This window comes from Micromonas commoda, chromosome 11 (genome assembly GCF_000090985.2).
Source record: "Micromonas commoda chromosome 11, complete sequence".
NCBI classification, from domain to species: domain Eukaryota; kingdom Viridiplantae; phylum Chlorophyta; class Mamiellophyceae; order Mamiellales; family Mamiellaceae; genus Micromonas; species Micromonas commoda.
In genome coordinates this window covers 875,247-901,671 of record NC_013048.1, presented here as the reverse complement: position 1 = coordinate 901,671, position 26,425 = coordinate 875,247, and the positions used below count along the sequence as shown (strand labels likewise).

Sequence of the window (26,425 nt, the reverse complement as noted above, 5' to 3'; positions counted from 1 at the left end):
TTTTATTTTCCTATTTCACCGACGCGTCTCGAACCGTCCGCCATACGATTTTCGGCGTTTTCCCCGCTTTTTCCCCCACGTTTTTGGCGCTCGCTTTTCAGTGGTTGGCGTTACCCCCGACCAACCGATCGGGGCTCAGCCCCTCGTCCGGCCGCAAGCCGTGCACGTTGGTCACCATCGGGTTCGCCCCCTTTCGAATCAGGTATTCCGCCAGCTCGTGGTACCCGTACGCGTACGCGAAGTGCATCGCGCTCTGACCTTGACCGTTCTGCGCGTCCAGGGGCACCCCGGCTCGGACCGCCGCCTTGACGATGCGCTTGCGGTTGTTTTGCGTGGCGACGGCGAGGATGGTGTTGCCGTGGTTGTCCCTGATGTCGGGATCGACGGCGCCGGATGCGAGCATGTCCTCCACCTCGCCGTGTCGGTTGTTGCGCACGCGCGAAAAGACGGGATGGACGCCGCGTCCGTCGTCTGAGCCGCCGCCCGCTCTCGAGGGCGGGCGATGATGCGCAACCGCCGTCGGCGGCGGCGGTAGCCGGGGCTGGTCCGCGGCGATCGCTCCGGGCTCCGCGGAGGAGCGCGCGGGAAGCGCGAGTGGCGGGCGTCCCCCCCCGGCGGCGCGCCGCTCGCGGTCCGCGGCGGCGTCGCGTTCTTCCAGTTCCTCCTCCGCCTCCGCCAGGTCCTTCGCCATGCGAGCCATGCGAGCCTCCGCGCGCGCCAACGCTCGTTCCTTCTCCTCCAGTCGAGCGAGGAGCGCTTCGTCGCCGCCGCCCGAGTCGGAGTTTTTCGCCCTCGTCGCGGCGAGCACCGCGAGCTTCTCTTCGAGCGCGCTCACGTTGGCGCGTTCCTCCTCGAGCGCCCGGCGCCTGTCCGCGGCCTCCGCGGCGGCTTGCGCCTCCCACGCGTTCCTCTCCTCCCTCGCGCTAATCTGCAACTCCCTGAGTTGGGTCTCGGCGCCTTCCCTTAAACGCGCCTCGTCGGCGAGTCGCGACGACCACGCCTCCTTCGCCTCGTTCGCCTCCTCTTTCAATCGCCTGAGCTCCTCCAGCGCGCGTTCCTTGTCCATGAGCTCGCGTTGGAACCGCGTGAGCTCGTCGGAAGCCTCGCGTTGTGTGTCTGACATTTTCCGAAGCTCCGACTCGGCTCGTTCGCGCTCGCGTCGCTCTCGCTCGAGCTCCGACGTCGCGTTGGTTCGTTCGAGCGCCAGCTCCTGCTCCTTGCGCCTCAACGACTCCACGGTAGCCTCCCACGCCTCCTTCTCCCGACGCGTCGTCGCCTGCGAGTCCCTTAGGCTCGCCTCGAGCGCCGCGCGCTCCTCCGCCACGGCTTCCTTCAGCGCCCTCAGGTCCACCAACTCCCTCTCCTTGTCCTCCAAAGCCTTCAACGCGGCGTCGCGAGCGGCGGACTCGCGCCTGGACGACGCCTGCGCCTGCCGGAGCGCCGCCTCGAGCTCCGCGCGGTCCCCGCGCGCGCTCGCCTGCGCCTCGCGAAGCGCACCCTCCGCCTGCGCCCTCGCGTCCGCCTCCGCTTTGAGAGCCGCGTCGAGCTCTCGTTCCCTCCGATCGGCTTCCTCCCGCAGCTTTTGTGCCTCCTCCCGCAGCCGCGCGTTGGCGCCAGCCTCGGCCTCCTCAGCCTCCCGGGTGATGCGCTGGTACCTGCGCACGTCTTCATCGCGGCTCGCGGCGGCTGCCCTCGCGGCGTCGGCGGCGGCGACGGCTTCGGCGAGTTCTCGTTCCTTGGCGGCGATGGCGTCCGCCGCCGTCGAAGCGGCGATCCTCGCCGACGCGGCAACCTTTTCGAGTTCCTCCGCGCCGCGCGCCGCCGTCTGCGCCGCCTGCGCCCTCGCGGTGGTCTGGACGTCGCGGAGGCGCGCCTCGGCGTCGTCGGCGGCGGCGCGCGCGGCGTCCGCCTTGGCGGCCCATTCGCGTTCCTTTTCCTCTGCGTCCCGACGCAGCCGGTCAATCTCAGCGGTGAGATGCGCCTCGCGTCGCTCGTTCGCCTCGCGCTCGATCCTCGCCGCCTTCGCCGCCGCCCTCGCGGTCTCCTCCTCGCCGGCGTCCCTCAGCGACTTGAGCGCGTCCGCGTGGTCGCGCACGGACGCCTGGAGACTTCGAATCTCCCCTTCGGCGCGATCCCGCGCGCCCTCCGCCTCCGCCAGCCTTCGGCGGAGCTCCTCCTCGACGTCCGCCGCGCGCGCCCTCAGCGCCCCGATCGCGTCACGCGACGCCTCCTCGGCGCGCGCTCGATCCTCCTCCGCCTTGGCCGACGCCGCCGACTGCGCCGCCTCCCGCGCCTCGCGCTCCGCCCGCGCCGTCGCCTGCGACTCCCGCAGCTCCGACTCGGCCGCGTCCCTAGCCGTCTGCGCCAGCTGTGCCGTCTGTGCCAGCTGCGCCGCGCGCGCCTCCAGCTCCCGCTCCTTCGCCTGCGCCAACGAGACGACGCGCTTGATCTCGGCGTCCAGCGCCTCGCGGCGTTCGCGGCGCTCGGCGTCCAGCGCCGCGTCGGAAGTTCGAACGGTATCGCGAAGCTCGCGAAGCTCCGCCTCCGCCGCGTTCGCTTGACTTCTCAGCCGCTCGAGTTCCGCGCGAGTTCTAGCCTCAGCCTCAGCCTCGACCCGCGCGCGTTCGCGTCGAACCCGGTCCGTCGCGTCCGCCTCGGCGTCAGCGGCGAGGTCCCTCAGGGCCTGCACCTGCGTCTCCAGGGTCTGTTCGCGGCGCCTCGCGGCTTCGAGGGCGTCGGAAGCCTCGGCGCGAACCGTGTTTTGCGCTTCGCGGAATAATAGCTCCGCCGCCGCCGCGTCGGACCTCGCGCGCGCGAGGTCCGCGGTGAGAGCGTCCGCGTGCGCGCGCATCTCCTCGATGCGCGCGGCGTGCGACGCGTCGCGGTCCGCCGCGTCCGCACGCGCGCTCGCCTGCAACTCCCGAAAGGAACTTTCCAGCGTGTCGCGAGCCTCCTTCTCCGCGGCGAGCTTATCGCGCAACGAATTCGCGAGCGCGTCGGACTCGGCGCGCAGCTTGGAGATGTCGTCCGCGAGTTGCATCTCGCGGCGCGTGGCGGCGGCGGCGGCGTCCCCCGCGCTCTCCCTCGCGCGGGCTTCCGCTCTGGCGGATTCCTGCATCGCGCGAAGCTCAAACTCGGCCACGTCGCGAGCTCGGTTCGCCTCCGCCGCGAGTCGCTCCTGGCGCTCCACCTTCTCCCTCCACTCCCGCTGGTGCACGTCGACAGCAGCGCGGAGCGCCTCCACCTCCGCGGCGAGCGCCGCCTCGCGCGCCTTGCTCTCGGCGACGGCGACGGCGACGGCGGCGGATTCGGTAGCCGAGTTCGTCCGCGCGGAGGCTTGCGCCGCGCGAAGTTCCCCCTCCGCCTGCGCCCTCGCGGCGGACTCCGTGCCCAGCCGGTGTGACCACTCGCGCTCCTTGTCCCTGACCCTCGCACGCAGGGCGTCGATCTCCCGTTGCAGCGTCTCCTCCTGTTCGCGCCCTTTGGTTCGTTCCGACCGGGTCGCGTCCCGCGTCGTTCGCAGTTCGTCTTCGAGTTCCCGCCGCGCATCCGCGTCCTTCTTCGCGCGTTGCTGGAGCGCCCTGAGCTCCTCCGCGGCGGCGGCCGCCTTGGACCGCCACTCCAGGACCGCCGCGGTGGACGCCCCGGGCGGAGCGCGCTGGTTGGCCAGTCTGGCGAGGTCCGCGGCGCGCAACCCGCGCGCCGCCGTCGCCACCGTGCGGTACCCGAGCTTTTTCTTTGACGAATTCGCGCCCGCCGCCGCCGCCGCCGCCAGCTGTGTCGCGACTCCCCCGTGGACGGCGTCCGCGTCGCCTCCCTCGTCGTCGTCGTCGTCGTCGAACGGGTTCGCGCCCGTCCTCACGGTCGACGCCAGCGTGCTGTAGGACAAGACAGACTCGGAATCGTCACCTCCCACGGATCCTCCTTCGTTTAGCTCCGAGTCGGACTCGCTCCACAGGCTGTTCGCGTCCGCCGAACGGCCGTTTCTCCGGCCGTTATAACGCGCCTCGATGCGTCGCTTCGTGTGCTCCGGCCCCGGGTCCCGCCACCTGTGCGGCCCGGGCTCGCCGTCGTCCGAGTCCGAGTCCGGGAAGTCGTCGATCGGTCGGGGAGCTCTCGCGTCGTCCTCGGGACGTCCTCCGAGCTTGCGACCCGGTGACGCGCCGGTGACGCGCCGGTGGACGCCGAGCGCCGCGGGCGACGGCGCCGATACCTCCAGACCGCCCCTCCCCGTGCGTCTCAGTCGCTCGCGGCACGCGTGAAGCCACTGCGCGAGCGCGAGCCGCGAACGCGGATTCGTCTGCGCGTCCAGCCCGAGCCGGCCCATGAGCCTCCACAGGCCGAGCTTGCGCAGCCTCTGCCGCGTGTGCGTGTCGCGCTCGGCGAGGGCGCGCTCGTGGCGCTCCGACGCGTCGCGCCAGTGAGCGACCTGCGCGCGCAGGGCGTCGCGTTCGGTGCGAAGCCACCTGAGCTCGGCCTCGGCGTCCGCGCCCCGCAGCGCCAGCGCGACCGCGTCGTTCAGCTCGTCGTCGTCGTCGTCGCGATGATGGCGCGGCATCGCGGCCGAGCGGAGCGCGTGACCCGGGTTCGACGCCGGATCGCGTCGCGTCACCGTCGGTACCACCGCGGGGGGCTCACGCGGGGTGGGATCGACGAAGGACGGCGGTCGCCTGGGCAGGAGCTCGGGCGGAGGCATGGCGATGGGCGGTGCGCCCCCGTGCTCCAACGCTAACATCCGCTCCATCGCCGCGCGCTCGCGTCGCGACAGCTGCGCGCCCGGGTGCATCTTGCTACCGCCCGACGATTGCCGCCCGGGGTCGTACATCGCGCCGATCCCCGGGGACCCGCGATGGTGTCAGCGGGTCCGTCGGGTTTGCTGAGCTGCCAAACGCTGCAGAAGCGCCGGGTCGGCACCAGCTTCAAGTTCAAAAACGCGACCACAATTTGCTCCCGCAGGTCCCGCTCGGCCAGTGCTCGGCAGCCCACAGCCAAATGGCAAACTCGCGTCGCTCGCAAGGAAAGCGACCCTTCGTGAACCCGAGGTTTTTTCGCGCGCGCTCCGAAGATTTCCAAATCACAAACATGCGTTTCCAGCCGTGCACGGTGCCTGGCGAGGTGAATCTCACATGAAAACGTGCACCTGGCTGGGACTGCTCGGCCGCGCAATTTTTCTATTCACGATTCGAAGTTCATCCAATTTATTGCACGGGCTATTGACTCTTGGAAGATCTCCAAATTAGGTTTTCCAGACACTAAGTTTTCCTAGGCCCAACCCAGCGGCGCTAGATATTTTGGCTTGGGAGGACACCGAACCGAGATTTTTGGCTAGCAAAAAGTGCACCGAAGCCTTTTTGTTCCTTCCGAGGAATCCCCGGCCCGGACACCTTCGACGCGCACGCCGTGCGACCGTGTTTGTCGGTTCGCGCGGCGCGTGTTCGAACGGTAAAACGCGTTAGCTCTCTTACGCGACCCAAAAGAGAGCGGTGCCCCCCCCTTGGTTCGTAGGGAGGGTCGTAAAAACCAAGGGGGCGGGGCCCGGGCGCTTTCCAACAAAAAGCCCGGGCTCTGGCGGGGTCCGAGGGCTTTTTCCCGCAAGGGGGCGCATCCTTGAGGAGGCACGCGAGCCGGAGATCGCACGCGAACGACACGATGACGGGCACAGACTCTAAGAGTGCCCTGGGTGCGCCGAGGAACAAGGTGAGCGGGCTCAAAACCTCACATGGACGACGTCGTATCGCGCCCAATGCGGAGTTACCTTTCCTTCCGTTTGAGCCCGAACAACGCTCACGTTGCCCTGCTCTTTTTTCCCCGCAGATGGCGCTGTTGAACGAGGTTGCCGCCGCGCCGAGCGCGACGCACGCGGCCGGGCAATACGGGGAGGGGGGTAATATACTTACACAGCAGGTACGCCTACGTCTTACCGCGCCGCGTTTACGCCCTCACGCGCCCACCGCGAAGGCGAATTCCGAACCCGGGAGAGTTGACGTTCCCTCCCATCTGATGCCACCGCTGCTCCCTGCTGCTGACGCTTTTTACGCTTTTTCCTTTTTTCCCCGTACACAGGCGTTGACTCAGCCTGGCGCGCACGCCGCGTTCCGGGCTCCCTTCGTCGCGACTCCCCATCCCGGCGTGCCCCCGATGTTCGCACCCTACGGCGTGTACGGAGGAGGCGCGGGATCGCTCGGTCCGGGCGCGGAGTGGCCGAGGTGGCCGCCCGCGCACCGCGTCCAGCCGCCGGCGCAGCTCGTGCAGCTGGCGGGCGCGGGGGCGGGGGCGGGTGGCCTCGTCGCGCCGCCGGCGCCGCCGCCGCTCGCGGTGGACGCGAAGCGACCGTGGGGCCCGCGCCTCGCGAACGAACCCCCCCAACCCGACCCGACGCACGGCGCCGCCGGGAGCGGAAGCAGCGGAGGGAACGTCCTGAGCGGCGGCGCGGGGGGCGGGGGTGGCTCCCTCGGGGGCTCGCTCGGCGGCGCGGGGGGCGGGGGTGGCTCCCTCGGGGGCTCGCTCGGCGGCGGCTCTGGAGCGTCGGAGACGACGTTCGACTCGTACGGACGCGCGGCGCCACCCGGGATGGCCCTCTACGTACACGCGGCTGCCTACCCGGGCGGGTACCCGGTCACGGGCCGGCCGGCCGCGCCGTGGACCCGCCAGGCACCCGTGGGATATCCAAACGTACCCGGGGTATCCTACGCTCCGCACGCGACGATCCAACCGCCGAAACCCCCTTCCGGCTTTCTCGTCGAGGCGTCGGCGGCGCAGGGTTCGGCGGAGGAGAAGAAGGAACCCTCGGGAGGCACGGCGCCGAACGGTGCGAGGACGAACGGCGGTGGCGACGCGACGACGAACGGGGCCCCGACCCGGGGGGCGGAAGACGCCGCGGTTGAACCTCGCGGCTCCAACCTCGCGCACGGCTCCAACCTCGTGCACGTCCAGTCGAGCGCCGCGGCGGTCCCCGCGTCGGCGCACAACCCCCTCGCGACGCGTACCAAGTCTCTGCTCGGCGAGCGAACCTTCGCGGAGGTTCAGACGATGCTGTTGCGTCAGCAGGGTACGTACGAACGCCAGCTGCTGGACTTGCACCGCGTGGTTCGCGTGCAATCCGACATCATCTGCTCCATAACGAAACAAGACGGCGTCGACTTCAAGTCGGAGCAAGACGCCGCGTGCAGACGCAAAAAGTCCAAATCTCCCGACTCGGACCAGAGCAAGGAGCTCAAGCTCAATAAGTCGGAGCAGGGCAGCGGCGCCGGCAGCGGCGACGGCAGCGGGCAGGGCAGCGGCGGCGGCAGCGAGGGCGGCAGCGGCGACGACGGCAGCGGGCAGGGATCCAAGGGGAGCGGCCCGGAGCCCGGCGACGGCAGCGGGCACGGCTCGGGCGGGGGCGGCGGGAGCGGGCAGGGGTCGGGGTCCGGCGGATCGGACGTGTCCGACGGCGACAAGGGCCCGAGGCGACCCATCCTGAAGGGGCGACGCAGCCCGCGCGGCGGCGGCGGCGACGCGAACAAGAACAAGAACAAGCGCGCGACGATCTCGCCGGAGGTTGACAAGATTGAACGAGATTCATCCCGGAAGGATTCTCGCGAAGAGGAGGAGGAACGAGCGAAGAAGGATTCACGAGGCGACGGCGCGCGGCGAGCGAGGAGCGCTCGCGCCGCGGCTGCCCCCGAGGCTGCCCCCCGCGACGAAGCGGAGGAGGGCGGAGCTCAGGCGGCGCCGCGTTGCGCGGCGGATGCCAACGTCTCAGACCCGAACAGCGCCAACGACGGAAAAGCCGGACCCGGCGCGGCGGATGGAGGCCCCTTTGCGGCCATCTTCTCCGCCATGGCGCACCAGACTGTCATCAAGCAGGCGGCGCGGAAGGCTTTCGACGAGCAGTCTTTGCAGCAGCAGCGAGCGTACGCGTTGGCTACCCGACCATGGCGCGAGGAGGGGGGCGGCGACCACCGACCGGGGGATAACGCCGCGCCCCCCTCGCATCACCAGCAGCAGCATCAAGCCGCCGCCGCGGTGCACCACGCGCAGGTCCAGGCGGCGTATCACGCGTCCCGCCAGCGCTCGCTGCAGTCGCTGCACCACCAGCAGCAGCAGCACGAGCACAGGTACTACCACGACCAGTGGGTCGCGTGGTACTCTCAGCAGTACGCTCACGCCGCCGCCGCCGCCGCGACACAGGGAGCGTGCGCCCCAGGGAGCATGGGCCCGCCGCAGCCGAAGCCGCCGCCGGGAGGAGTCGCGGGTTTAGGGTGGACCAACTGGCCCCACGTTCCCGTCGACTGGTTCCACGCGGGACATCAGCAGCCGCCGCGGGGCGAGGAGGTGACGCAGGTCATCGGCGGGCCATCGCACGCTCACCACGGAGCGGCGCCGGGTCCCCACGGAGCGATGGCGGCGAGGCACCACTACCACTTTCCGGTGCCCCAGCCGCCGGGCGCCATGTTCCCGCACCCGGCGTACCCTGGATCGGGCTCGCAGGGGCCGAACCCGCCCGCGCTCAACCTGGGCCCCGGGGGCGGAGGCGGGGGCAAGTCTCCCGCCGCGGAGGTCAACGCGGGGGTCAACGCGGGGAGGTCAACGCGGGGCGGCGACGACGACGGCAAGTCGGGCGCTCGTGATGACAAGAAGGGTAACAACGCGAACAACAACGTGAACAACAACGCCAAGGGTAAGAGGGGTAAGGGCACCAAGCGCGGTGCGGGTGGCGGTCGCAAGAGTGCCGACGGCAAGACCGAAGACATCGACGACGCGGGATCGGATTCGATGATGACGGGTCAGCCGGGCCAGAGCGACGGGGGGGAGGTGGACGGACACCACCACGGAGGACGGGGAGGCGGCGGCAATGGAGGCGCGCGGGGCAACGGCACGAACAAGAAAGGCTCGTTGATCCCAGGCGCGCCCCTCACCAAGAAACCGAGGAGCGGGCAGCCCAAGCAAGGTCCCAAGGACCAATCTGCGGCTGACATCCTCATCTCGATCATGAAGGCGTGAGCGTTTTTTTTCCAACTCGCAGCCTCTCATGTCTGCGCGTTCTGCGCACGAGACTTGGTTCAGAAGTCGAGGGATGAGCGAAGGCGCGAAATCCCGTGGGCAACCGCCTCGCCCGCTAGCACGCATATTATTTTAGGACGCATTCGTAGCTGCATAGCCTAGGAGTAGGACGGGCGACCTGGGAGAGAACTCCCGGCGTAGAGCCCTTTTACTAGTTATCATAAGGATGAAGAAGTTTCGTGTTCATCGCCTCGGAGCTCACTTGCACCTCGGCGGCGCGGCTGAGAGACGAGATGCGATGGGAAAACCTAGTTTTCGTTTGTGGGCCCCTGCCTGCCAATCCCCCTCAGGGATCGCCGACGAACCCCGCGCTCTCCCATCGCCCGCGCTCCTCGTGCACCTTATCACCCCCATCGGTGGCATCCCCCTTGCCGCCCTTATCATCACCGTTCGCGTGATCCCCCTCGTCCTCGTCTCTCTCGTCGTCCAGGTAAGACGCCAGCTTCTCCTCGGCGCGCTTCAGATCCTTCTTGCTCTCCTCCGCCCTCGACGCGTACTTGACAACCTTCGACAGCCACGCGTCCATCCCCGCGCAGTCCTTGTGGACCTCCTCGAGCTTAGACTCGAGCGCCTGCACGCGCGCGTTACCGCCCTTGCCCCCGCCGCCCCTCCTCTCGAGCATGCTCTCCAGCGCGGCGATCTTGCTCTTCAGTTCGGCGTTCTTGTTCAGGACGGAGCGGAGCTCGCCTCTCGCTTCGCCGCGGCCGTCGGGGGAGCGGCTGCGCGACCGGGAGAAGGAGCGCTTGCGGCGCGAGGAGCGCCGGTCGCGATCGTCGTCGCCTCGTCCCATGCTGCCGGGTGCACGCGATCGATCACGCAGAATGAAGTGCTCGACGATGGGAAACGCGGATCCGTGGACTTTTTAAGAAGTGTTCTGCTTGGACTTGAGAATTTCACGCCAGCGACACCCGCTTGGGACTCTTGCCCGGCGTCGCGCCTCTCTCCCCGACGGATCCCATCCTGCTGCCGCGAAACTCCGCAAACACCGCGTCGAGGCGTTCGCGCTCCCTCGGGGGCACGGACCGCCGCGCCTCCCTCGCCGCGCGCTTCACGTCTTCGCGCGTGACGACAACCGCCCCGCCCGCCCCGCCGCCCGGGAGTTCGTCCATCGCGCGATGCACCGCGTGCATGCGAGCGTCCGTCACGATCGCGCGGAGGTCCGCGCCGCTGAAACCCTCCGTGTCGTTCGCCACCGCGTGCAGCCCCAGGACGTCCTCGTTGAGCGCCCTCTGATCGTCCACCAACCCGACGTCTCTCGCCGCCTTCTCCAAAATCTCCAACCTCGCGGCGACGTCGGGAAAGTCGCAACGCAGCAGCCTGTCCAACCGGCCGGGTCGCAGCAGCGCGGGGTCCACGAGGTCCGGCCTGGACGTCGCCGCGAGCACCACCACCCCGCGTAAGCCCTCCACGCCGTCCAGCTCGGTGAGAAACTGGTTGACGACGCGATCCGTCACGCCGGTGGAGTCGTGCCCGCGCCTGGGCGCAATCGAGTCAAACTCGTCAAAGAAGAGCGCGCACGGCGCGGCGGCGGCGGCGCGCCTGAAGGCGTCGCGGACCCCAGCCTCGGACTGCCCGATGTACTTGTTGAGCAGCTCGGGGCCCTTTATCGCGACGGATCGAACCCCCGCCGCCTTGATCGCCGCCCTGATCACCATCGTCTTGCCGCACCCCGGCGGTCCGTAGAGTAACGCGCCCGTGCGAAGCCGCAGGGGCGCGTCGGCGAAGACGGCGGGGTGGCGGGACGGGAGCGACAGCGCCTCGTCGAGCGCCGCCTTGACGTCGTCGAGCCCGCCGACGGCATCGAGCGGATCATCGCCCGGTGAGTCACCGCCCGGTGAGTGGTCACCGCCCACGCCCAAGGAACCGCCCAGAGCCCTCGCCGGAGCGGGCACGAGGCCCACGCGAGCGTCGTCGAAATCGAGCGCCCCGAGCGTGGCGTCGCGTTCTGTAACGCCTGTAACGCCCGTGTCGAACCCAGACCCGGGGTGTTGAACCTTGACCGCCGCTAGCGATGGCGTGTGCATCGGTCGGCGCATCGATCTCGCGGCTGCCGCGTGCGCCGCGCGCTCCACGAGCGCGGTCAGGTCGCCGCGCGCGTACCCCTCGGCTTTTCGAGCCGCGGCGGCGGCGACGTCGGCGCTCGACACGGGCGTCCCGCGCGCGTCCGCGATCGTTTTAACGACGGCGCCGCGCGCGTCCGCGGCGTCCGGCATACGCAGCTCACACGCGTGGTCCAGCCGCCCGGCCGCGCGGACGGCGTCGTGGAGAGACTCGGGCGACGTCGCCGTGGCCAACAACGCGACCCGGCGGCCGCGAAGAAAGTCGGCGACGTCGGCGATGACCTCCCCGACGATCTCGCCGGGTCCGCCGCCGGGCGCGTCCGCCCCGCCCCCCCCCGCGCCGCCGCCGCCGCCGCCGCCCGCGATGGCGTCCAGGTCGTCGAGTATCACGACGGCGGGCGCGCGTCGGGCCGCCGCCGACGCCGCCGCCTTCACCGCGGAAATAGCCGCCCTCGGGTCGCCGGATGCGGAGTGGGACATCGACCCGCACGAGACGTAGACGACCGACGCGAGCGTGCGCTTGTCGTCGCGGAGGGTCCTGGCGATGCACCTCGCGACGCCGCTGCGCCCGCTTCCCGGTGCGCCCCAGAGGAGGACGCCGCCCGGAATATTACCCCCAGGGACCGTCGTCAGCGCCGCCGCGAGTTGCGCCGTCGCATCATTCGCCGCCTCATTCGCCGCTGACCCGACGGGCGCGACCGTGCCGAGCGCGTCCCGAAGCGTCGCGTCCACGGTGACGGACGTTCCGAAGAGCTTGGACACGGGGGAAGGGTCGTGAGCGGCCCGCCGGACGCACCCGCCGAGCTCGACTCGCGCCGCCGGCGTCGACGATGATTCCCCCGCTCCGTCGCTCCCGCCGCACCGGAGGACGTCGGAGGTGAGTTCGCACGCGCCCCCCGGCGCGTGCACCTCCAGCTCGAACGTCGCGATGAGGGAGTCATCGCCCACCCTGAGCTGAACCACAGATCCGGTGGCGACCGGCGGAGGGGCGCCAAAGTCGTTCAAGTCGTTCGGGTCCTTTTCGTCGCCGTCGTCTCTGAATGCGTTTCTAAACGTCATCGAGAAACGCGCCACCGTGGCGGACCAGCGCGCGAGCAGGTCCCTCGCGGCGTCGGTGACGGCGTCCTCGTCGACGTTAACATGATCGCGGGGCAGCCCGAGCGCGGCGAGATGCGCCGCCGTGAGATCCCCGAGCTTTGATTCCGTCCCGCGCTCCGGCTCTGACCCGTCACCGCCCTCGCGGATCACGGGCCTGAGACGAAGGAGCACAGCCGTGCCGCCGTTCGCTTCGCCCGTGGAGGGACCCGCGATGGACGTCAACGTCAACGTCACGCGGGTGCCCTGCGTCGCGCCGAGAGCGTCGCGTAGCGCGGGCGCGAGGACGACGTGCCCATCCGCGACGACCGACCCGGGGACTCTCACTATTCGAACGACGACGCGCCCCCGCGGGCCCCCCTCCCCGTCGCCCCCCGCGGGCCCCCCTACCGCTTTCCCGCCCCCGACGGCGGCGACGGACGCGAGCGCGTCGTGGGCTAAACCCCGCGCGGTCGCGGTCGCCTCGGACACGAACGCGTGCGCCGTCGGCCACGCCGCCACCTCCGCCTCGTCCGGATGGTCGGTCCCGATTCGTCGAATAGCGGAGTCGTTCGAGCCCGCGGACTGTTCGGAATCGCCGCCTCCCCGGCCCTGGGGGGAGAAACGCAGGCGACGCGGCCACGCGACCACCACCCCGCGCGAGCTCTGCACCCGTAGGACCACCGGGATCGCCGGCGGGACAGGGACAGGCGGCGCGGCGTCGCGGGAGCCGCCCGCCGCACGAGGCGTCACGGCGCTACCGTCCGTCGACATGAGGTCCATCGAATCGCCCGGGGATCGAATCGATTGTACGTCGGCGGGGCGCGCGGGGGCGGCGGGGGCGGCGGTCGGTCGCCACGGCGCGACGCGTAACTCCGTGTCCAGCCTCAGCCGGGCCACCGCACCCGCGCCGCGCGGGCTGACCGACGTGGGAACCAGCCGTAAGGGCGCGCGTTTCGATCCCCCGCCGACGTCGCCGTTGGATCCTAATCGTCCGTTCCCGCCGCCCCCAGGCCAAAACGGAAACGGCGCCCCCTCCGCGACGCACCCGCACTGCGTCAGGAGGTTCGCCTCGACGTCTTCGGCGCAATCGAGCAGCTTGAGCCAGTCCTGTTCGGACTCCGGCGCGAGCTCGACGACGTCGGCGAACGGGGCGTTTGCGCGACCGGCGACGCGGCACGCGTCCCCGTCGACTAAACCGAGGCAATCCGCGACGGCCATCGGCACCTCCAACTCGGTCTCCGAGCGCGAAACGCACGTGGCGCCCGCCCACGCGACGAACGCCGGAGCGGCCTGAGTGGCGGCTGCCGGATGATGATGGGGATGATGAGGCTCCTTCGAGGATCCCACGAGGCCATTCGTCGCGCCCCCGTCGAGGCTCCTTTGACGTCGCCATCCGCCGCCGCCGGCGGGGGTGAGCGCCAGCGGCAGGGGTAAGTGGGGCGCGGCGGCGTTGAGGACGCCGACGACGCGGGATGGAAGCGCGACGTAGCACGTCTGATCGCCGGTGACCCTGACGACGAGCTCGAGGGCGTGAGCCCTGGCCTCGATGAGCCCCTCGCCCGCCTCCATGGCGCGGCGCTCCTACTCGGCTACTCCGGATTCCTAACTACCTGTACCGTGTGTCGTGAGTCGCCTTCGAGTCACCACGGGTTGAGCGTCGTCTTGGCGGGAGTCTTCACGACGGGACCTTTGTTGTTGATCTTCTTTGGCTTGGGGCCTCGGACCTCGACCCGCGCGTCGGGAGGGGGGCGGACCACTGCCATTTTACCTCCGGTCGCGGTCGCTCGACGCGCCGCCTCGAGCTCGTTCTTGTCGTTGATGCTCCGGCTCACCTCCTTGCTCGCGCGGATCTTCTCCAGCAGCTTGGACGAGCCGGCGCCCGCGAGCTTGGGCTTGAAGTTGAACTTGCCCTTCTTGGTGATCGAGCCCTTGCCGTGCTTGTTCGCGGCTGGGGCCTTCTTGCCGATCTTGTTGATTTTCTTACCGGCGCCTTTGAGCTGCTTCTGGGGCATTGGCTCAATCAACGCCGAACTTGATGGGTTCGGTGCGCGGGTGCTGATATCGAGGATACCCTCGGATTGAACGCTCGACAAACGTCGGGTCGCGAACTTCGATGAGGCTCGCGCGCGACCGAGTGGCGCGTCGCGCGCGACGGGGGTTCCGGAATACCTCGTAACAATAATTGTCCCGTCGCTGTCGGCGGTTGGCAGCCAAACGCAGGCGGGTTTTTGAACTGGTCTCCTCACCACTCCACACCGGCGAGAGGCGAGATGAGCGGCTCGGACGCGACTGTGACGGTCGCCGGACCGCTCCTAGACATCGTCGACGACGAATGGCGCGCGGATACCCTCCCCTTCGACGGTCAGTCGCGCTGCCGTCGCGTTCTCTCCGTCGGATCTCGCGCCTCGCGCTCGGGTCTCCCAGACTGACGCCCACCTCGCCCGTCCCCTTCCGCAGAGATACCCTTGCCGCCCGGCGTCGCCCCTCCCACGGACGACGTCGATGATAACCAGGAGAACATCGGCAAGCCGCAACCGGAGAAGTGGAACGAGCTCGCCCTCGCCTCACTCGCCAACGCGTGATGGGGTGACGAGACGGCATCCAACGGGCACCTCGAGAGCGGGCGACGACGAAGGGGGGTGAACACTTACTTAGCGGAGGAGGATAGACGATGTAGACCACGGCGGCGGAGACGGCGGCGGCGCGTACAAGTAGTAGAGAATTAACGAGTCCGTTACAGCACACTCAACCCCTCAGTCAGTCCCGTCGTCGTTCTCGTCACTTGGGGAACGACGACAGGAGCGAGTTGACGACGTGCAGCACCAGCCTGAGGTCTCCGCGGACCCCAGCCGGGGTGTCGGGCGCCTGCGCCGTCTCCGTGAGCGAGTCGAACACCGCCCCGAGGATGACCGGTAGCGCCTGCGCGAGGGACTGATCGCTCGGGTCCATCGCCAGGCACGCCGCCTGGATCCACTGCAGCTTCAGCGACGGCTCGTCGTCCAGATCGCTGCTCAGCTGCTGCATCAGCGACAGGAGCACCGTCTGCGACAGGGGCACCGGGACTGCGCCGAAGATGTCGTCGCGCACGGGCTCGCACCTGCCGCACGTCCACGTCACCGTCTCGACCGACGCCATCCCGAGAGCCTTCTGGAACGCCTCCTCGTAGTTCCCTTCGTCCACGAGCCGCCCGAGCTCGATCGTCGGGTCCATCGTGGCCTCCAGCTCCTCGAGCGACGTCGCCTGAACCGTCTTCGCCCCCGGACCCGTCTTGGATCCGCCCCCGTTCGGGATCGACTCCATGGTGAGCAACGCCTCCGCCGCGCCCCTAACCTCGGATGACGCCAGGCGCAGGGAGGAGATGAGCGGCGTGGCCTCCGCGGCGATGGCGTTCTCCTTCTGGGTGTACAGCTCCTGCGCGATGTCGTCCATCCCTTTTTCAAACGCGCCCTTGACCTGCTCGAACATCTCGCGCGTCGCCGCCTCAAACTTGGGAACCACGGTGCCGGTCATGGCGGTGGCCAGGGCGCCGGGAAGCGCCTTGACGATCTCCTTGGACTCCTTGGACGCGTCGCCGCCTCCGGACTTGTTGGCCTTGGCGATGTCGGCCGCCAGCGCGGGCGCCATCGCCTTGAGCTCGCGCTTGACGATGTTGGTGACGATCTTCTCCATCTGAACCGGCAAGTCGCGGGTGATCGCCGCGGACACCGCCGTGAGAAGCTGCTTCTGGCGCTCGCGCTCCGCAGCCTCGCGCTCCGCCTGCATCGCGGTGACGAACCCGGAGAGGTCTTGGCCGATCTGCTGCCGGAGCGTCGCGAGGGACTGCTCGAGGTGCACGTGCGGCGGACCGTGGGTACCGGGCGGGGGTGGACCGCGGTGGGGACCACCGTGCGGGCCGGGCGGGGGGGGTGGACCGCGGTGGTGACCGGGCGGCGGCGGCGGCGGCGGGTGGTGGCCGTGGTGGCCGGGCGGGGGCGGGTGGCCGTGGTGCGGTTGGGGCGGGGGCGGGCCCGGGGATTGGGGCTTGGGCGGGGGCGGTTTGGAACCAGCGGAACCCTCGTCTTCCGACCCCGCGCCCGACGCCGCCGCCGAACCACCCGACGCCATGCTCATGAGCTCGCCGGGGGTGAGCAGCTTGGATGTGCCGGCCGGGGTGGTCGGGGTCGGGGTGACGGGGCCCGTGATGGGAGGGACCGCCACCGTCTCGTCCTCCTCCGCCGCCGACTCGAAGCCGTCGGTATCCGCGTCGCCTCCCTCCGATTCGACGTCAGCATTCACGTATTCGCCCTCGTCGCCTTCGGAACCCAAAGGTCGGCACCGGTCGATGTGCAGCGCGTACTGCTGGATCGCCTGCGTCTGCATGCAGTACAGCTGCAGCGAGCTGGGGTCGTCGCTCTCCTTGAGCGCGGTGAACGACAGGATCGGCATGGTGACGGAAAACTCGGATACGTAGTCGAAACCAGCCGCCCCCGCCGCGAGGTGCACGGCGTACACGCTCTGCTTTCGAAGGTTGGCGAGGAGCACGAGCCTGGCGTGGGGGTACGCCACGCAGCTGAAGTTGTACACGTCGCCGGACACCTTGAGCGTCTGGACCAACTCGGCGCCCTCCATGTCGCCTGAGCCGAGTTTCCACAGCGCGAGCGTCTTGTTCGATTCGCCGCCGATGACCAAAGAGTCTTCGCCGACCCACGCGATGGACGCGAGGGCACCGTCGGGATCCTCGGAGAAGGGCTCGAACGTGGCGTCCACGGGAGGAGTTCCCGAAGACGCCGAGTCGATGACGTCACCTTCCCCCGTCGGCGCGGAGTAGACGCGGACGGTTCCGTCGGCATGGGCGCACGCGAGCGAGCCTTCGGGGGAGAAATCGAAGTCGTTGATTGACGGCTTCTGTCCCAACGGCGCGAAGACCGTGAACCCCGGGGGCGCACCTCCCGGCATCCCCGTCGCGGCCAGTTCGGCGGTGAAGACGACGGGCTCGCGCGCCTTGAGGTCGACGTCCACGCCGAAGATGGCGTCGCCGATGGACGCGGCGAGCCGGGTTTTGGAGAGCCACCGGACGCGCGGGACCGATCCCGCGGGGGGGTTGACCACCGTCACCTGCAGAAGGGGCTGCTCCTCGATGGCGTTCTCGGCGAACTTGATGCGCTTGACGAGCAGGTTTCCGTCCACGCCGAAGGATGCGATGATGTCATCCTTGGAGGAGGGCGCGAAACGCATGTCGCCGATCATCTGCGTGTGGCCGCGGAGCAGGGCGCGCTCGCTGGTGTCCTTGTGCAGGACGCGGATCTGGCCCGCGCGGAGGCCGTAGCAGATGTACCGCGAGTTGACGGCGATCTGGCAGAATTGCCTGTCGTTCGGGGGGGGGGAAACGTGGCGTGTGGCATGGTGAGCGTCAGCGACGGTGTTGGAGGGTCGAAACGTGTTCAGAGATTGGCGGAAGGCCCGCGCGAGGCGGGAGCGCGGGAGCATTCATCGAGGGAATGATGAATTGCCAGATGGGCCGATCGTTCGTCCGTCACTCACCGTTCGGCGTACTCGGTGACGTACATGGTGATGGGGGACACCTCGAGCTGAGGCTGCTCCTCGCCATCGACCCTGTTTTCGATGTCGTAGACGGCGTCCGCGCCGACGTCCAGCGCGCGGCCCTTGGGGACGACCGCCGCGGCTGCGTGGGAGGCGGGGAAAAAAAAGGTCAGATCGGGGTTTGTTGGGGCCGGGTGGGACGACGGGGCCGCGATCGCGCGCTTAGAGGTCTCGGAGCGCGGGAAAAGGCGCGGGATGCGCACCCGAACCGGCCGCGCCGGCGGCCGCGGCGGCCTGCAGGGCGCGGGCCGCTGCGGTATCAGCGGTGTTGCTCATACTCGGAGGCGCTCCGTTGCCGCCAAAAGTGTGCGCGTGACAATCGTTCCTGCCGCAAACGACCTGGGCGCCAGCTTGAAAATGTAAGTCACTGCAGCAGACGCGACGAGGGCGAGCGGAAGGGTGCGTGGGGCGGGATGGCGTCCTTACCCCCCGACGCCGCGGAGCAGGTGCGCGTGATGAAAGCGCTGGAGCGCGATGTGCTCGCCGCCATCGACCGCGTCGTCGTCGGCGGAGGAGGAGGCGCTCCGTCTACGTCGGGTTCCCAACGACGTCAGGGCAGGGATCGGTGGGGCGACGACCCGGCGCACGCCGCCAGGACGGGGATGGCCAGGCTGCGACGCGAGCTCGGCGAGCTGGAGGCCATCGTGGAGGAGCAGGCGAGGCCCGCGGACAGATCCGCCTGCCTCGAGGCGCTCGCGGAGAGGCGCGAGTCGCACGATTCCATCCGCCAGATCCTCCGCGACGCGACCCTCCGTGCCGCCGACGCCGAGGCGAACGCCGCGACGTCAGCCTTGTCGGAGGGAGACGAACGGGACGAGCTCCTCGGCGACGCCGCGAACGGACGCGGGGGCGGGCCCGATAAACCGACGGACGAGGCGGGCGTCGTGGGCCTCGCGGACGACGCCACCGCGGGGCTCCGAAGGGCGCGAGCGATGATGGCGGAGGAGCTGGACAAGGGACGGAGGACGCTCGCCGCGATGGCCGAGTCCCGCGCGACGATGAAGAGCACCGGGGACGAGTACGCCGGGGATCAGGCCGCGGCGCTCGGCGTGGGCGGGAAACTTCTGAAGCAGCTGGAGATACAGGCGGTGCGCGAGAGGTTGGTGCTGTGGGGCGGGTTCGCGGCGTTTGTGCTCGCCGCGCTCCACGTGGTGCTCAAACGGACGCCGCTGCTGGTCAGGTTCCACCCGCTGTGGTGGATACGCAAGAAAGCCGCGACGAAGTTAAAGGAGGCCAAGGAGGCGGCGAAGCGCGCGGCGAGGGACGCCAAGGCTGCGAAGAGGAGCGGCCAAACGGGCAACGCGTACGGTGAAGCCGCGGCGACGCTAGCCGCGGGCATGGCCGCGGGCATGGCCGCGGGTATGGCGGGAGACGACGCGACCGCCGCGGGTATGGCGGACGTGGGCGCCGCGGAGGAGTACCTGGGAACAGCCGACGGGGAGTACGTTTCCGCGGACGGGATTCCGGACGTCGAGGTTGGCGAGTACACGAAGCGGGACGTTCGCGGCGAGGAGCTGTGACTGCGAGTTTTGACTTGACGACTGAACGAGTGTTACGATGTTGCGCCTCACGTCGTCGTACGTCTCCTCACTCGTCCCTGACCCTGCCCCTGCCCCTGCTCCGGGGTTTGTTCATCTCCCTCACCCGCTCCGCCAGTTTCTTCCGCTCCGCCTCGCTCACCTTGGCGTCGGTCGCGAACGGGTGGTTGGCGGGTAGCTCGACGTTTTCCAGGGTAGACGGCGACGCGTCGATGTCCCGCGACTGCCTCCGTCGCTCCCTCGCCGCCCTGATCTGCGCCTCCGTCAGTGCCGGCATCTCCACGGTGCGGACCGTCTTCATCATCCCGGAGAAGAACTTGTCGTCGTCCACGTAGCGGTTCTCGTCGAGCGCGCCCCGTTCCTCCAGGCTGGCGACTGATCCGCCCCTTCGACCCCCGAGGATCTTGGCGAGGACGACGCCGATGACCAGGACGCCGCCGCCCGCGACGGGGAGCGGGACCGGGAGGTTGGAGAGGGGCGACTCGCCGATCGCGGTTCCCGTCTTACCCGACGATTTCTTCTCTTTCCCGACGCTCTTGGCCGCGGCCTTCTTTCCGTCGGCCGACGCGGATGCACCCTTCTTTCCTCCAATCGCGCGAACCGGAACTGAGGCTCCGCGGTGCGCCCCTCGAGGCGCGACGGGCGCGGCACGGAGCGCGCGCGCGCCGGAGCGGATCCGAAGGGAGACGCGTGGGGTCGCGATCGACGCTGCGGTCGACATCCCGGCGGCGCGTTGTGGGGTCAGGGACGCGTGTCATATCCGTCCGATCAACTCAAATCCGTGCTTCGCGTCACGAGCACTTGATTTCGCAAGTCAACAATTTTTCCAGCAACACGATCAGGGGGCACGCCTGCGCCCCTCCTAAGTTCTATGGCACGTCGCTCTCGTCATATCCTCCCGAACAGGCACGTGGTCAGCGTCGGCGGCTCCACATTCGCCTCGTCCGTCAGCGCCCCGTACTTCTCCGTCATCTCCCGCCTCGCGGTGCCGTAGTAGTGACGAAACGCCAAGCACTTGGCGATGCCCTTTAAACCCGCCAGGTGCACCACGAAATCCCCTTTGACGTACCACGCCGGCAGCGAGTTGAAGACGCAACTGTTCACAACCTTGGTCCTCGCGCGTATGGTGTTCGCCCCCTTGTACGGCTCCCCCTTGACCGCCCTGCGCCACACCCGCGACTGGTACAGGTAGTGCATCGCTCTTTGCTCGTAGTGGAACAGCACGCGGGTGCTCGGCGCCACCAGCTGCTCCTGCGCCCACATCTCGTCCAGGAACCACAGCGACCACGGCGTGTTGCGTATGAGCCACACCCCGCAGTTCAGCCCGTTCCTGTCCGCCGCCAGAATTTGGTCGTACCCGTAGTCCACGATGTCCTCGAGCTTGACGTCCACGTTGGCGATGATCGTGTCGACGTCGACGTAGAAGAGGTAGTCGTAGTACGGGAGATACTTTCGCATCGCGAGGAGCTTGGACCACGACGTGGGTCTGGACTCGTCGATGATCTCGCTGTCGACGATGACGTCGTACCCGTGCCTGTCCGCGTACGCCTGCTTGTTCGCGACGGACGCGGCGCAGATGGCGTCGACGTTGTGGTCGCACAGCGACACGATGCCAACCTTCGGCTTTCGATTCGCGGGTATCTCGCCCGGGAGGTCGGCGAGGTCGGCTGGGGGAAGGTTCGCGATCGGGTCGTCGTCCGCGAGGTCCTGCGGGGCTGGGGTGGACGGGAGGCAGTGGTGCGGCCTCTCGATGCTGAAGAGGTACCCCCGGATGAACACCTTGTGAACGCCGGTGACGACGTGGTGGATGGCTGGCGCGAAGACCCACAGCACCATGAGCGCGGCGAGCAAGGCGAGGGTGGGGTACCGCTTCTTTCGCCTGCCGCGGCCGGCGCCCTTGCCGGACAAGGTGGCGACGCCGCGCGAGGGGGACCGCGACCCGATCCAGCCGTTGGTCGCGCGACGCGTGCCCCATCGGCTCCCGTTCGGCATCTCCGGCGGGGTCCGCGGCGACGGGACCTTGGCGTGCTTGGCGTACTTGTCCTCCTCGTCGTCCATGGGCTGGTGCGTGGGCGACCCGTTCGTCCACTGCTGGTGCGAGACGCTGTGCCTGGGCGTGGGCGCGCTCAGGCCCACGTTCTGACCCCGCAAAGGCATGGAGGTCGAGTCCATGCTGTGGATCACCTCCGCGCCGTGCCGCGCCACCATCGCTCTCCAGAAGCTTTCCCCCTCTCACGCAGTCCGGTCCACGCCGCCGAGCCGTGTTGGGGCGGGATCGCGCGAAACTTTGGGATTTCGCGACTCCGCTCGGAGCGTGCCGATCGTCCGGGCGGTGCCTTCGGGCGGTGCGGGAAGCTCACGCGCGTTCTCCGCCCCGGTCCCTTCGCCCGGCGCCGCTTCCTCTCTGGCGGTCGGCAACGACCTTCGAAAAACTCGGCTCTCCCGCGACCTCTCCCGACCTCTCCTTTCCGTCCGATCGTCACCGCCTGTTTGCAGACCAGGAAAGCGATGAACCGATTTTGAGCGGCAGTTTTGAGTTTGCTGGTTCGCGACCCTTCAAATTTGTCTGGGCACCTCCCGCTCCTACCCGCGCGGTGATTGGACGCGTGATTGGACGCTGACCCTGCTGACGGGTTTCGCGGCAAATTCGGATATCAAAGGAACGGGCCGATCACGCGCGCGCAGACCGTCGCGCGCTGGCGCTGGCGACCGACGCGGGCGCGATCAGAGCGCAGGTAACGCGCATCGAACGCGCGAGACATGAACGGCGACGATCCTTTCGGCCGAGGTTCCGGGGACGACGACGGGTCGTTCGGTGGCGCGAGGCTCATGGACTCGCACGGCGAGAACCCGTTCGCCAACGAGGGTGACGACGACGACGGAGAGGTGAGCGTCACGCCGTCTGCCTCGCCCGCCGCGCCTCACGATCCCCACGTCGCACCCGCGATGAGACCCGACGCGATCGATTCCCGTCGACCCGAACGACCCGGCCAATACCCGCGCGACTCGCGTCGAGATCTGGAAGCGCCCGACTCGGCTGACAAATGTTCCATTTCTCCGCCCGCCCCACCCCCGCCGCAGTTCACGGACCATCCCTTGTCCTCCCCGCCTCCGGTCCCGGACGACCTCGCGCGGTCCGTGCAGAACGTCTCCGTCGCGGACGATCCCCTCGGCGCTCCGTCGGCGGCGACACCCGCGATGGACCTCGGCCCCCTGGGCACCCCCGCGGCTCCCGATCCGCCGCGATCGGAACCCGCCCCAGTCGCCGCCGCTCCCGCGCCCGCGGCGCCCTCCCCGACCCCGCCGCGTCCCCCCGCGGCGCCCGTCGCGACGCACAGCGCGTCCGCGATGGGCGTCAGCTACGGCGACCTCCTCGCGCCGCCCCCGTCCTACGCGGACTCGGTCATGTACGCCGATCCCGTGGGGTACCGGCCGGGCGCGTCGTCCGAGATGCATCCGAGGGTGCCCGGCGACGGGGGGTTCGGCGGCACAGCTGGCGCGGCCATGAGCCGGACGACGCACGGCGGCATCGCACACACCACCGGAGACGTGCGCGCGTCCTTCGCCCCGCCGCCCGTACCCGGGGCGGGCGTCGCCGCGGCCCCGACCGGCGAACCCAGACAGATGAACTCCGCCCCCGCGACGAACACGAACGAGCCCCCCCTAAACCTAAACCTCGCGGGAACCCCGCCCACACCGTCCTATGTCCCGCCCACCGCGGGCAGGAACTCGCCGGGTATCTACCAGAGCTCAATGCGGGGCGTGCTGGAGACTTCAGTGTCGGATCCGCAGGCGAGCGCCAACGCGACGGGCGCCTTTGGCAAGAAGATTGTGCTCTACCGCGTCGCGGCGAGGTGCGACTTTCCCGAGTACGTCCTGCAGGAGCACGTCACCTGGCGGCGATTCCGCGATTTCGTGGGCCTCGCCGACCGGCTGGCGGACTCTCACCGCGGGTACTTCGTCCCGCCGAGGCCCGACAAGACCCTGACGTCCAGCAGCGACGAGGACTTTGTCACGCGTCGGATGCAGCAGCTGGACGCGTACCTGCGACGGCTCGCGTCTCACCCCGTGCTGCGTCACTCGAAGGAGCTCCGCGTGTTTCTCACGGCGCAGAACCTGGAGGCTGACGAGACGTGGTATCGCATGAAGAACAAGGTGCCGGTGCCGATGCCGGTGCCGATGCCCCCGCCCGGCCAGGCGCACGTCATGCCCATGCCCGGGCAGGAGAACCAGTTTGGGGGAGTGAACCCCCAGCAGACGCCGCCGGGGATGACGGCGCCGTACCAGCCGCCGGCCGCGCCCGTGACCTCACCGACGCGTAGTCGCGGGGCTGGTAAGTTTTTCAAGGAGATGAAGCAGACCATCGTCCAGTCCACGGCTGTGGGGATGATGGGCGGCGCGTTCGGCCTGGAGACGCATAAACCCAAAATCGTGGAGGAGGATACCGCGTTTATAACCGAGAAGGACCGCGTCTTGCGCATGGAGCAGGAGCTCGCGATCGCGTCGCAGAAGGCCGAGCGGGTCCTCGCCGCGGAGCAGAAACACTCGGACGCCCTCGGAGAGCTCGGGCTGGAGTGCCTCAAGCTGTCCAAGATGGAGGAAGAGGAAGCCGGCCGCATGGGGTCTTACACGGCGGCGGGCGCCGCGTGCCAGGACATGGCGTCGCAGGCGAGGAAGATGGGCAACGCGACGATTCGTATCTCCAGGCTATCCCGCAGCGCCAACAACGCGTCCGCCAAGTCGCTCGACCCGCTGCACGATTACCTCGGCATGATGCCGGCGGTGCGAAAGGCTGTGGCGGACCGGGCGGAGACGCTGTTGACGCTCCAGACGCACCTCGCCGACGTGGACTCGAAAAAGGCTCGGCTCGCGAAGCTCGAGATGGACTTCTCCAAGATGCACAAGGCCGAGATGCTCAGGCGCGAGCTCGCGGCGGACGAAGCGGCGGCGGAGGCTGCGCGGACGGAGTACTCGCACATCCAGGGCCGGCACCAGGAGGAGTTCAGGCGGCTGGAGGAGAGCAGGAGCCGAGAGTTCAAGGCTATGTGGCTGGCGTTTGCCAGGACGCAGGTGAGGCACACGGAGAAGGTGCTGCAGGTGTGGCGGGCCGTCGCGGAGGACATGGGCGCGGACCCGAGCGAGTGGGCCGACATGTCCCTCGCGTATAAACCCACCCCCGAGAACACGCCGTGAACGCGAGATTCTAACCAAATGTAATCGAACCGCACGAGCACGAGGTTGACTTTTTTTCGGATGCGGCGGACCGTTCGCGTCGTAACAACTCATCGCTATCAGGCGTCGTCAGAACCCTCCCGCGGACCACAGCGGGTACTGCGGGCTCTTGGGCGTCGGCGGCCTTCTCTCCTTGCGCCTCGTCGGGCTCTCCGGCGCCGCGCCGCCCCAATCGCCGCTCCTTCCCCAATCGCCGCCGACGCCAACCCCGTCCTCCTTGCCGACCCCATCCGCCGAAGCGCGGCCGTCGCCGTTTGCCGGCCCGGACGACGCGTTAGGTTCGAACAGGCTCCTCTGTACAAACGCGTGACCTCTCTCGGAACGCCGGTCACCCCCACCTCCTCCTCCCAGCACACCGCCTCCTCCTCCCGGCACAGCTGTCGCGGCTCCCTTTTTCGGTGAGCCAACCCGCGACGTCGACCGTTCGTTCTCGCCGCCGTGGAGGGTCTCGAGCATGTGCGCCCCCAGCCAGTGCAGCGCCACGCCGAACGCCAGTTTGAACGCCACGAGCAGCGCGAAGAACAGCACGTACGCCGCGAACGATGACGGGTCCGGGACGAGGCCGAGGATGCCCGCCTCCAGCCTCATGTTCCCGAACCATCCCCCGCCGCCGCCCGCCGCCGCCGGAGTCGCCTCGTCCATAAACCCAGAGTCAAAGTCGCCCGAGCTGTTCGACGGGAACAGTGTCCTGTAAAGGTCCGGCAACACCTTCATGAGCACCGCCGCGGGCGCCAGAGGCACGAACCCCACCACCCTGTGCAGCCTGTATGACTGCGCCAGCTTGACGTGCTCCCTGCACAGCTGTCGCAGGAACCCGCGGTACACCCTCGGTCGAATGTTGTTAAACTTTGACATGAACGCGTGCTTGAACACGTCCACGACAATCTCCGAAGACAGCACCATGAGCGAGTCCTTGAGCATCTTGCGCGTCAATCCGCCCGCCACGCTCCCAGCGGCGGTGACCCGCTGCGCGGCGACGAAAACGAGGCATATGCTGAGGTGCACGCGCTCCACGATGTCGAGCCTCGCCACCGAGAAGAGCTTCGCGGCGTCCATCTTTTTGAAGATGTGGCTCTTGATCTCTCCAAAGTTGTTGGAGATCAGGACGAGCAGCATGGCGTTGGTGTGCGAGTTAATCGCCACGGATAGGGTCACCGCGTGCGTGAGCATGATCATCGCGTGCGCGCACGTCGCCGCGAGCGTGAGCGCGGCGTCAAACGCCAACTGAAAAGTCGCGTTGATCAACTCCGCCGTGCTGCAATCCTCCTGCGCCGTGTTAACCAGGATGTACACCGAGTTCTGCAGCGCGTCCAGCACGTGACAGTTGAACGCGCAGCACAGCTTATCGAAGCACTCCAGCACCGAGCACGCGAGGTACAGCTTTATCACCTCCTGACCGCGGATGTAGTGGTACACCACGGACACGTCCACCAGCTTGGCCGCCGCAAACGCGGCGAGGAGCATGAACAGCCACAGCGAGTCGCTCAGGTGCTCCCTGGCGTACGGGTGAAAGCCCCAGGTTCGTCGCTTGCGGCTCGTCGTCCGGCCTGAATCCCCGTTGTTGAATCGTCGTCTCGAGCCCGGGCTTCCTATGGTTCCGCCCTTGGTCTTTGTCGACGGCGACGGCGACACCAACGTTCCCACCGCGCTCACCACCCCGAGCGCTGGGGACATTATCAGCCTCGCCGTCTGGCACACCACGCGCACGGGCAGGCTGGTCACCACTCCCAACGTGGCGTCCATGCAGAGCATCCCGCCGTAGAAGTTGAGCCTCTCGAACTCCAGGGGGATGTGCCAGATGATGTCGAAGACGCGCTCGCGCGCGACGGCCATGTCGGGATCGTCCTCCCGGGCGCCCACGCTCAGGCCGAGCTCCGCGCAGACGTAGTCCCA

The 26,425-nt window shown here is 68.8% G+C and overlaps 12 protein-coding genes across 12 annotated transcripts; 4 read left to right on the top strand and 8 right to left on the bottom strand.

Moving 5' to 3' along the window:
• Positions 1-97: 97 nt before the first annotated feature.
• On the bottom strand, positions 98-4,825 carry MICPUN_103196 (predicted protein; the record flags this gene model as incomplete). The annotated part of the gene is made up of 1 exon (XM_002504973.1): positions 98-4,825. The coding sequence occupies one exon, from the start codon at positions 4,823-4,825 to the stop codon at positions 98-100; it is 4,728 nt and encodes a 1,575-aa protein (XP_002505019.1).
• Positions 4,826-5,649: 824 nt separating this feature from the next.
• Positions 5,650-8,985, top strand: MICPUN_103195 (predicted protein; the record flags this gene model as incomplete). The annotated part of the gene is made up of 3 exons (XM_002505266.1): positions 5,650-5,697; positions 5,815-5,904; positions 6,064-8,985. 3 exons carry the CDS (start codon positions 5,650-5,652, stop codon positions 8,983-8,985), a joined length of 3,060 nt encoding a protein of 1,019 aa, XP_002505312.1.
• Positions 8,986-9,331: 346 nt separating this feature from the next.
• On the bottom strand, positions 9,332-9,835 carry MICPUN_62700 (predicted protein; the record flags this gene model as incomplete). Its single annotated transcript, XM_002504972.1, has 1 exon — positions 9,332-9,835. One exon carries the CDS (start codon positions 9,833-9,835, stop codon positions 9,332-9,334), a length of 504 nt encoding a protein of 167 aa, XP_002505018.1.
• A 331-nt stretch (positions 9,836-10,166) lies between these two features.
• Positions 10,167-10,919, bottom strand: MICPUN_70425 (predicted protein; the record flags this gene model as incomplete). The annotated part of the gene is made up of 1 exon (XM_002504971.1): positions 10,167-10,919. A coding segment is annotated over one exon (753 nt), but the record flags the coding sequence as incomplete, so codon positions are not given.
• Positions 10,920-13,822: 2,903 nt separating this feature from the next.
• MICPUN_62698 (predicted protein) lies at positions 13,823-14,194 on the bottom strand (the record flags this gene model as incomplete). The annotated part of the gene is made up of 1 exon (XM_002504970.1): positions 13,823-14,194. One exon carries the CDS (start codon positions 14,192-14,194, stop codon positions 13,823-13,825), a length of 372 nt encoding a protein of 123 aa, XP_002505016.1.
• A 14-nt stretch (positions 14,195-14,208) lies between these two features.
• MICPUN_109197 (predicted protein) lies at positions 14,209-14,914 on the top strand. The gene is made up of 2 exons (XM_002505265.1): positions 14,209-14,543; positions 14,640-14,914. The coding sequence occupies exons 1-2, from the start codon at positions 14,453-14,455 to the stop codon at positions 14,762-14,764; spliced, it is 216 nt and encodes a 71-aa protein (XP_002505311.1). The 5' UTR covers positions 14,209-14,452; the 3' UTR covers positions 14,765-14,914.
• A 64-nt stretch (positions 14,915-14,978) lies between these two features.
• On the bottom strand, positions 14,979-15,722 carry MICPUN_71678 (predicted protein; the record flags this gene model as incomplete). Its single annotated transcript, XM_002504969.1, has 1 exon — positions 14,979-15,722. A coding segment is annotated over one exon (744 nt), but the record flags the coding sequence as incomplete, so codon positions are not given.
• A 2,453-nt stretch (positions 15,723-18,175) lies between these two features.
• On the top strand, positions 18,176-19,282 carry MICPUN_62695 (predicted protein; the record flags this gene model as incomplete). Its single annotated transcript, XM_002505264.1, has 1 exon — positions 18,176-19,282. The coding sequence occupies one exon, from the start codon at positions 18,176-18,178 to the stop codon at positions 19,280-19,282; it is 1,107 nt and encodes a 368-aa protein (XP_002505310.1).
• Positions 19,283-19,349: 67 nt separating this feature from the next.
• MICPUN_62694 (predicted protein) lies at positions 19,350-20,021 on the bottom strand (the record flags this gene model as incomplete). Its single annotated transcript, XM_002504968.1, has 1 exon — positions 19,350-20,021. The coding sequence occupies one exon, from the start codon at positions 20,019-20,021 to the stop codon at positions 19,350-19,352; it is 672 nt and encodes a 223-aa protein (XP_002505014.1).
• A 167-nt stretch (positions 20,022-20,188) lies between these two features.
• Positions 20,189-21,508, bottom strand: MICPUN_62693 (hypothetical protein; the record flags this gene model as incomplete). Its single annotated transcript, XM_002504967.1, has 1 exon — positions 20,189-21,508. One exon carries the CDS (start codon positions 21,506-21,508, stop codon positions 20,189-20,191), a length of 1,320 nt encoding a protein of 439 aa, XP_002505013.1.
• A 552-nt stretch (positions 21,509-22,060) lies between these two features.
• On the top strand, positions 22,061-24,551 carry MICPUN_62692 (predicted protein; the record flags this gene model as incomplete). The annotated part of the gene is made up of 1 exon (XM_002505263.1): positions 22,061-24,551. One exon carries the CDS (start codon positions 22,061-22,063, stop codon positions 24,491-24,493), a length of 2,433 nt encoding a protein of 810 aa, XP_002505309.1. The 3' UTR covers positions 24,494-24,551.
• A 50-nt stretch (positions 24,552-24,601) lies between these two features.
• On the bottom strand, positions 24,602-26,365 carry MICPUN_53459 (predicted protein; the record flags this gene model as incomplete). The annotated part of the gene is made up of 1 exon (XM_002504966.1): positions 24,602-26,365. The coding sequence occupies one exon, from the start codon at positions 26,363-26,365 to the stop codon at positions 24,602-24,604; it is 1,764 nt and encodes a 587-aa protein (XP_002505012.1).
• Positions 26,366-26,425: the final 60 nt, after the last annotated feature.

Bases quoted from the DNA above. Each gene is read 5' to 3' on its own strand.
- MICPUN_109197 (XM_002505265.1), top strand. From the start codon at position 14,453: ATGAGCGGCTCGGACGCGACTGTGACGGTCGCCGGACCGCTCCTAGAC. The intron at 14,544-14,639 runs GTCAGTCGCGCT...CCCCTTCCGCAG, and splicing joins GGATACCCTCCCCTTCGACG to AGATACCCTTGCCGCCCGGC.